We start from the raw sequence: 10,061 nt of genomic DNA, 5'->3' as shown, positions 1-10,061 counted from the left end.
ACTATGCAAAATCACATGTTTCAACAAACAAGAGGAGGCAGGGTGGAAGGGTGGCTGTGGAGAAGCCATTCCTAAGGAAGGGAAACTACTTGAAAAGGCTTGAAAAGACAGTTTACACAAAAAACAACAAAAAATGTTGTATGTATGGAGGAGGTCAGGAGAGAGGTACAACAATGAGTGCTTACAGCCATCTGTAAAACACAGGAGAGGTAGAGATGAAGCCTACTTAAAGAGAAAGCCTGCTTATAAGGCTGTACTGAAGAAAGCTTCATGTGTATGGAGGGTGAAGAACCTTTCTCTTTTTAGTATAGTCTTTAAGTTATCATTACTTTCACCACGACAGGTTAATTTTCTTTAATTATATTATTGTATGACTAGCATGAAGCATTTTCAAGAATAAAGTATAATTAGTAAGCTGTGTATTTTATCTCTTTTTGGCAAATGAATTATACTCACAATAAGAATGAAGGGTGGTAGAGAGAGAGTCTACCACTGGCCTTTCTTATGTTCATATGTTGAGGAGCAGGTATGCTGTATAAATCTGTGCTAAAATACAACTGTGTTGCAGTGTTGTATGGACTCAGGACAGTGCAGGGACTTTGATGGGTTGTTTCATATGCACATACTGGAGTTTATTCTATAGTATGGTGTTAGATGAGGCTACAGATCCAACAATAGACTATATAAATTGTTGTAAGAACAATATAATCCTGAAAAAAGAGGCTATTAATTTCCCAAATATTAAACCACGTCACTAAAAAAGTTAGAGATTGCATCAATAAAAAGTAGAGACTTACTTGGTGATTCTGATAGTGTGAAAATTAATTTGAAGCCATTTCAGTTGGTTCTCAGAAATGTTTGTGACTGATGTCTGCTTCTTTATTGAAACGCTGCTCGGTGAATTAACCGATGCATGGTGCCCTTTTTTCCCAAACGTCACACAGTTTGCAAGTTATGGTGAATATCTAAAATCATTCTTACACCAGAGGTAACATGTCTGTAACACATCCTATTGAGAACAAGGACTTCAGGGATGTTGCCACTAACATGTGTAGTGATGAAGTGTTTTAAGAAAATTATTTTGAATATGATCAAACCAAAGATATCTTCAAGTCTAGACCCGCATCAGTTTGTAAACAGTGAAGGATGCTATGATAAATATCATTCATTTAATAAAGGAAGCATTCAGAAGATCCAAAAGCCTATGATCAGATTCTATTTGTTGATTTTAGTTCTGCATTTGATTGTTCGTCCATACCTGCAGGCCCAAAACTCTTAAATGTGCCTTAATTATCAAATGTTTTTTATCCCTCTTGACTAGCAGGTGACAACAAGTTAAATGATTCAATTTTTGTGACTTCCCCCTCTCCTTTTCACCATGCATGCTAATCACTATAGTGATAACTGCACTAATAGTTGGCTGTCAAATTCTCTGATGATAAAACTATTTTAAGTCTTCTGCACGCAAATGACTGTGCATCAGCAGTGGTGTCATCATCATCGTTTTATTTTGAACACTGATAAAACTAAAGAAATAACATTTCACCCTAAGGGAATATGGGAAGTACATGTAGATTTATTTTTTTACTGACAAATAAGCTCGGATTCAATTTTCTTCAACGGCTCAAAATGTTTGAAGTGAGATCTAAGGATTTTTTTTATAATACAATGCTTGAAAGTTTGATTAGATATGGGATAGCAGTTGGTGTGGCTTACTTACAGTAAAGTCAAAAGTGCTATGACAATGATAGGAAACAAAGAGCACTAGTCTCACCAAACAAAATATTACAAAATTGTTGTTTATCAGGCTCCTAAAAGTTTTAATGATTCATCCCTTATCCAGTTTTTTCAGAGCTTGAGTTTTTACCCTCAGGGACTGTAAAACAAACTGCTAAAAGCTCTCATCAATCCCAGCATCTTTTGCACATAAGGACTCAGTGCACTTTGAAAGCTCTGGAGCCACATCATCCTGTACTTAAATGTTTCCTGGAGTTTAATTATGGGAAACTATCAGTGATGAATGAATGAATGAATGAATTATTAACATATTTATTAATTGAATTTTGGTGCTGGCTTTATTGTGTGAATACTTCTATGCACAGCACTATTTGTACAAATTAAATTTCACATGTGGGATAATAAAGTTTATTCGTATCTCTTATTGTAGCCATCCATCCATGTTCGTTTCTGCGCAGGCCACTGTTGATGGCCATTATTAATGCTGTGGAGAGGATAACAATGACAAGCCTAACAAATGGATTCTGAGTCAACTCATCCTTGCTTTTATGTATGTTTTATGTGCCTGACTGGCCAGTGTCAGTGTTACTGGTCTGGCCTAGTAAGGGCAAGGGAAGTGACATGGTTAGTTCTTACAGAACAATTGACCATGGTTCTAGATAAGACATCAAACCCCCAAACACATTTCTATTCATCGGAAGGAATGTATGATAATTTGCTATTTAGTGTGTGTGACAGTAGAGTCCAGTAGGTTTGGTCCTGGTTCCTGCTGGCTGGATCAACGCTCTAGTTGGTCGAGACTTTACGTGTGGAGGACTGTAGAATATTTTTCAGTAAGAGCAATCTGGGGAAAAAACAAACAAGCAAAAAACAACAAAATTCTGAATTCTGAACCTTTTATGAACCAGTGAAATGTGTTAATTTCTTCACAGTGCAGCATAAAGAGCCTACAAATGACAGTGAAATTAAACAAATATAAATGAATCACCTCAGTTTGGCTTTGGGTTGAGTTTCTTCTATACCTAGAGAAACCTATAGAAAAGAGACAAAGACGTGTTATGTTATAGCTTTGCTCATTTTTGTGGTGTTAGGTCGGATCTTATCCTGTTGGAAAAGAAGTGGGGCAGGTTAGCAGTCAAACGATTCCACGAGAATACTTAATTAAAAAAAGAAATACTACTTTTGTCTGACCTCTTGTTCAGATGGGGCCACAACAACAGGAAGCTGCACATGTTTAATTTGTCAGTTTTTACACTAGATGCCATTCCCAACACAATCCCAAGAATGATTTGTGACTCCGGCTGGAGTTGAAGTAGTAACCTTTCCCTTGCTGAACAATGGTGTAAACCACTACACTGTGGAGCCACATAAAATCCTTTTGATTAATAATTGTTTAAAAAAGCATATAAGGCTGGATCAGAACTCACCACGATAGCCCGTTGCCGTCTTTTTGTAGATGAGCAAAAGAACAAGAAGTAACAGAAGAACTGCCACTACCACAGATACAATAACCAAAAGCGGAGAGAAACCTGTATGAGAGACTGAAAAAAATGGGACAATTAAATAACGTCACTTATAAAAGTTATTGGTTAAAATTACATAGAAAAAACATCAATATAAATTTTGAAAATGGCAGAAAGATTTTGAATATGAGATGTTTTCTTATAAAGAGCAACTACATATTAAAATGTAGCATTTTAATTAATTACTGTTTTTAAGAAATCTACTCTGCAGACTAAACTCGCTTAGTGAGAAGAGAGCCATAACCTTAAATTCAGTAGTCTCATTAAAACTGATGTTGGGGATGGGGAGCTGATACGATTCAATGAAAAGTGAGCTGAAAATAACCTGAAAGGAGTAAATCGCAGCTGAGCTGTAAATTTCATCTCAAGATTAATTTATATAAATAACAACAGTAAAAGAAGCAGGAACAAAAGAGCTGTGAAAGAAAAAACATTTAATGCAATAAAACTTGTAGATAAACCTTTAACCTCCTAGGACCTGGCGTCCACATATGCGAACATCACTTTTTGGGTTATTTAGACCAAAATACTAAATTTTGCTCTGCAAGGGCCATTTACATATCCACGAACAAGGACATTATACTGCTAGTATTCTATCAACATTTCAAACGAATATCCTCAGATATGGCTCTTACTTTTCTTAAAAACAAAAATAAGGTAAAAAAAATAATAAAAATCTGCTAATTCTTTATTTTTGCATTCATCGGGCCCCGATATGCCTAAATATCAAAGAGAAATTAAAAATGCATGCCGTGGAAGAGTTCAGGTCTTAGGAGGTTAATGTAGATCAAACATAATATTTCCATATTGGTAAAATAAACTCTCCAGCTGCTCAAATTTACCTTCACAGATGACACCAGCATCTTCTTTGTGGCTGCAGTCGTGAGATCCATACCCTGAGTGGTGGCACTCAGGCAAGTTGGCTTCTCTTCCCGTGCATGCTACATCATGCATCCAGATGGGCCCTGTGCCAGCACCAAATTGTGTATTAGTTGGCATGGAGAGGACCCTACCACAGTCCAGCTGCCTACATACCACCTGAGCATCCTCCAGGCCCCAAGAATCATCACACACTGTCCCCCACTGCCCACTGTGGAAGATCTCCACCCTGCCAGAGCAGGAGTCGTAACCCCTATTTACCAGGCGGACCTCCCCCTCAACTCCTGTGCTGTTGTCCACTGCTGTTGAACCGGTGACATTAACCGGAAAAGCTGGAGAGGTCTGTGTTCTTGAAGCAGGTGTGGAATAAGGAAATCCAGGGTCTGTTTGCAATTAAAAAAGAAATACAAGTAAATAATAATTGTAGAGCTGTGAAACAGTTTGAGAACAACATTTTAAAAATTAATTTGTTAGCGTGTATTCATACTTAAAATGTATCAATTCAGAGACAAATTTGACATTACACATTTGAGTTTTAACAGTTTTATGTGGTGTTTCAAAGTAAAGACATTTGCTGTACTGCTCAAATAAAAAGTCTCAAATAAAAAGTCTGTAGATGAAACGAATGAAAGATTATCTTGATTTCATTAAATGTTCTGCAGGATTTTCTTAATTGAAGAGACAATAATGGAAACATCAGTATAATATCAACTTAAATTAATAGGTGGACGTCCTGCCAAAGAAGTATTTTTTTTGTTTTTCAATAATAAATGATGCATCTACATTTCATGACTTTAACTAAAATGCAGTGATTGGGTTGTTTCAATGAAATATTTCAGGAGAACCAACAGAATCATGGAAGTTTCAACAGAGTTTTATGAATATTCCTTCTCCCTTAAAAATAGCTTCATGTTTCATGGTGAATTGTCTGCCACAAGAGGACATGATTATATGAAAACCCTTATTTTTTGCATTCAAATGAAATCAAGGTAATTTTTCTGACCACATTTGAGATGGATGTAGTCAGCTTCTGAGGAGGAGTATGCTAAAGTATATAACATGATATGTTCTCTTACATCTAGGTGGCGCTCTAACGATTGACAAATATTGATGTTTAATGACAAAATATTTAATATAACAAAACCTGTGGGTAGCACAGTTTGAAGTAAACAAAACATAATATTTCTATTATTGTATAATAAACTTTACAGCATAGACACAGAGTAAAAAAATGTAACCTCAGTGATGCCACCTTCTCAAATTTACCTTGACAGATGACACCAGCGTCTTCACTGTGGCTGCAGTCATGAGATCCTAACCCTGAGTGTCGACACTCAAACAGGTTGGATTCCCTGCCTGTGCATCCAACCTCATCCATCCAGATGGGCCCTGTGCCTGCACCAAATCGTGCTTTAGTTGGTGCAGAGAGGACCCTACCACAGCCCAGCTGCCTACATACCACCTGAGCATCCCCCAGGCCCCAAGAATCATCACACACTGTCCCCCACTGGCCTCTGTGGAGGATCTCCACCCTGCCAGAGCAGGAGCCATGTCCTCCATTAACCAAGCGAACATTTACCTGAATTTCTGTGTTAAAAAGAAATACATACAAAAAATAAAGAAATGCAAGGACTCAATAATTATTTTGGGATGATTCACTGTAAACTGCAGATCAACATTGCAATTCACCCAGTTTAACCAACACTTTCCTTCATTTTTAAATGTTTAACAGAATGGAAGTATTTAATGTCAAAGAGCCTGTAGGTAACAAAATTTAGTGTCAACAAAACACTATTTTTTTTACAGTAATTGTTTGTGGCTTAAAACCTCTCAGTTAAAATTTTATCGGGGACAAAAGGTCCAACAGGTGGACACCTAAGTGAATCCTACTTCTCAAATTTACCTTGACAGATGACACCGGCGTCTTCATTGTGGCCACAGTTGTGAGATCCTAACCCTGAGTGTCGACACTCAAACAGGTTGGATTCCCAGCCTGTGCAATGCACATCATCCATCCATATGCGCCCTGTGCCTGCACCAAATCGTGCATTAGTTGATGCAGAGAGGACCCTACCACAGCCCAGCTGCCTACATACCACCTGAGCATCTTCCTGGCCCCAAGAATCATCACACACTGTCCCCCACTGGCCTCTGTGGAAGATCTCCACCCTGCCAGAGCAGGAGCCATGAATGCTATTTACCAGGCGGACCTCCCCCTCAACTCCTGTGCTGTTGTCCACTGCTGTTGAACCGGTGACATTAACCCGAAAAGCTGGAGAGGTCTGTGTTCTTGACGCAGGTGTGGAATAAGGAAATCCAGGGTCTGTTTGCAATTAAAAAATACAAATAAGTAATAATAGTGCAGCTGTGCTGAAGGAATGTTGTTAAAAACAGTTTAAGAACAATATTTTTTAAAATTAATTTGTTAGTGTGTATTAAAATTTAAAATGAATCAATTTGAAGACAACATTAAGATTACACATTTGAGTTTCAACAGTTTTATGTGCTATGGTAAAACACAAGGATTTGTGTTTGTTGTACTTTCACAGAGAAACCCCCACAACAATAACTCAAATAAAAAGTCTGTAGATGAAACGATTTAAAGATTATCTTAATCTTTTTAAATATTCAGCGGGAATTTGTTAATGAAAGAGGCAGTAATGGAACCACCAGTATAATATCAACTTAAATTAATAATGGCGTACATCCTCTTGGGTCTACGTTATTGTACAAATTTTTTTTTTCTTTTTCAATAATCAACGTGGCCTCTGAATTTCATGACTATAACTAAAATGCAGTGATTGGGTTGTTTCAATGAAATATTTCAGGAGAACCAACAGAATCATGGACGCTTCAACCAAGTTTTATGAATATTCAAGTTTTCCTTCTCTCTTAACAATAACTTCATGTTTTGTGGTGAATTGTCTGCCACTAGAGGACATCATTATATGAACACCCATAATTTTTGCATTCAGAAAAAAGCTTAAGATCATTTTTCTGACAACATTTGAGATGGATGTAGTCAGCTTCTGAGGAGGAGTATGCTAAAGTATATAACATGATATGTTCTCTTACATCTAGGTGGCGCTCTAATGATTGACAAATATTGATGTTTAATGACAAAATATTTAATATAACAAAACCTGTGGGTAGCACAGTTTGAAGTAAATAAAACATAATATTTCTATTATTGTATAATAAACTTTACAGCATAGACACAGAGTAAAAAAACTGTAACCTCCGTGATGCCACCTTCTCAAATTTACCTTGACATATGACACCGGCGTCTTCATTGTGGCTGCAGTCATGAGATCCTAACCCTGACTGTCGACACTCAAACAGGTTGGATTCCCAGCCTGTGCAATGCACATCATCCATCCAGATGGGCCCTGTGCCTTGTCCAAATCGTGCTTTAGTTGGTGCTGAGAGGACCCTACCACAGCCCAGCTGCCTACATACCACCTGAGCATCCTCCTGGCCCCAAGAATCATCACACACTGTCCCCCACTGGCCTCTGTGGAAGATCTCCACCCTGCCAGAGCAGGAGCCATAAATGCCATTTACCAGGCGGACCTCCCCCTCAACTGCTGTGCTGTTGTCCACTGCTGTTGAACCAGTGACATTAACAAAATTTAGTGTCAACAAAACACTTTTTTTTTTTTTTACAGTAATTGTTTTTGGCTTAAAACCTCTCAGTTAAAATTTTATCGGGGACAAAAGGTCCAACAGGTGGACACCTAAGTGAATCCTACTTCTCAAATTTACCTTCACAGATGACACCGGCGTCTTCTTTGTGGCTGCAGTCATGAGATCCAAACCCTGAGTGATGACACTCGAAAAGTTTGATTTCCCCTCCTGTGCATCCAACCTCATCCATCCAGATAGGCCCTGTGCCTTGTCCAAATTGTGTATTAGTTGGTGCAGAGAGGACCCTACCACAACCCAGCTGCCTACATACCACCTGAGCATCCTCCAGGCCCCAAGAATCATCACACACTGTCCCCCATTGCCCACTGTGGAAGATCTCCACCCTGCCAGAGCAGGAGCCGTTTCCTCCATTAACCAAGCGAACATTTTCTTGAATTTCTGTGTTAAAAAGAAATACATACAAAATATAAAATCCGGGACTCAATAATAATTTTTGTGATAAGGCACTGTATACTGTAAAACAACACTGCAAACTACCCAGTTTAAACTATACTTTCCTTCCACTTGAATGTTTAACAAAATGGTAGTATTCAATGTCAAAGAGCCTGTAGGTAAAATATTGTAGTGTAAAGTAAAAATAATTGTATAATAGTTGGTCACTGAAAACCAGTGACCAGTTGAAATTATATCAGGGACATACAGTCAAACAGGTGGAACCTCAGGCTTGCCACCTTCTCAAATTTACCTTGACAGATGACACCAGTATCTTCACTGTGGCGGCAGTTGTGAGATCCAAACCCTGAGTGGCGACACTCAGAAAGCTTGGATTCCCTCCCTGTGCATGACACCTCATCCATCCAGATGGTTCCTGTGCCTTGTCCAATTTGTGCATTAGTTGGTATGGACAGGACCCTACCACAGCCCAGCTGCCTACATACCACCCGAGCATCCTCCAGGCCCCAGGAATCATCACACACTGTCCCCCACTGCCCACTGTGGAAGATCTCGACCCTGCCAGAGCAGGAGCCGAGATCTTCCCAAGCGGACCTCCCCCTCAACTCCTGTGCTGTTGTCCACTGCTGTTGAACCAGTGACATTAACCGGAACAGATGGAGAGGTCTGTGGTCTTGAAGTAGTTGTGGATAAACCAAAGCCCAGATCTGTTGAGTTCACTTCTGTTTGACATTAAAAAAGAAATACAAATAAATAATAGTAGTGCAGCAATGATGCTTGAACCATATTTTTTATAAACAGTTTATTTTATTTTGACCAGTAATAGACACTCTGGTCCATAGGGTTTATGTCATGCTTTGCCTCTTGCAAGCATGATATTGGTTGTATGAATTATCAAATTACGCACCGAATATCACCAAAATAGCAATTGCAGCAATTGCCTTTCCAAGGACTGCACATTTTGCAAAATACTGGAGCATAGGATCCACACCTGTTTGAGTTTATACATCTCACTTTTATTCTTTGCTTTAAGCACATTTCTGACTATCACGCACTTTCACATTATGATGGTGCATTGGTGGCAATTTGGAGTACAAGAGTGTGTGAAGCCTGGGACAGATTTAACAACATAGATTCCAAGGTTTTCTGGCAAAAAATAAATAAATTAATTAAAAATCGTAAGATGAACAATTTAAATTTTCCAAGGTGTTGAACTGACCGCAGATCATTTTATAAAATCTCAAGTAGAAATCTGTAAAAGTAAAGTACCAGAAAATTGCTAAAATTCAGCCAAATATCATCATCATAATAATAATAATAATAATAATAATAATAATAATAATAATAATAATAATAATAATAATAATGAACACAAACAAGAGGAAGTGAATTTTACCCATTCCCCCAAAAGCAGAAGATGCATAAAAGATATCAATAAAGAAAGGAATGGGCACTCAGGGAATGCTTGTATATTGGGCCCTGAGTTCTGTGCTACAGCCCAATATCCACCTGTGGTGTTTCGTCCATCCATTTCTGTATGGTTGGGAGTTTCTGGATTGGCAAGACAAGTGATTCCATCCTGAAGATCTGTTAAAAAGATAAGCAATCAGTAGTTACTGTCCTGTTAAATACACATTAAAATATAATATTTATACCTTAATTGAATATTTACTTTATTTTATTGTGATAAAGTTTTAAAATTAGTTGTTAAACTTGCTATATTTTCACTTAATTATTTGAATTTGCAAAAATCAAAACTTTGTGATCCTTCCCTACACAAACCATCTACTGATAATGATTATGTTAAAAGGTTGTGAAGAA

General features: G+C 37.9%; 1 protein-coding gene across 1 annotated transcript; it reads right to left on the bottom strand.

The window, feature by feature from the left end:
- Positions 1 to 1,476: 1,476 nt before the first annotated feature.
- On the bottom strand, positions 1,477 to 9,766 carry LOC146645793 (scavenger receptor cysteine-rich domain-containing protein DMBT1-like). Its single transcript, XM_085394815.1, has 10 exons — positions 9,750 to 9,766; positions 8,533 to 8,962; positions 7,905 to 8,225; positions 7,406 to 7,744; positions 6,043 to 6,462; positions 5,406 to 5,726; positions 4,103 to 4,522; positions 3,165 to 3,278; positions 2,726 to 2,769; positions 1,477 to 2,581 (listed from the first exon to the last, which is right to left on the bottom strand). The coding sequence occupies exons 2-10, from the start codon at positions 8,882 to 8,884 to the stop codon at positions 2,540 to 2,542; spliced, it is 2,373 nt and encodes a 790-aa protein (XP_085250941.1). The 5' UTR covers positions 8,885 to 8,962; positions 9,750 to 9,766; the 3' UTR covers positions 1,477 to 2,539.
- Between the last annotated feature and the right edge of the window lie 295 nt (positions 9,767 to 10,061).

Source organism: Rhamphochromis longiceps, linkage group LG20, assembly GCF_057381845.1.
Source record: "Rhamphochromis longiceps isolate RC_006_pf linkage group LG20, R_longiceps_female_GT1.1, whole genome shotgun sequence".
In the NCBI taxonomy this organism is placed as follows: Eukaryota; Metazoa; Chordata; class Actinopteri; order Cichliformes; family Cichlidae; genus Rhamphochromis; species Rhamphochromis longiceps.
The sequence above is the reverse complement of the archived record's forward strand: the minus strand, read 5'-3'. Positions and strand labels throughout refer to the sequence as shown.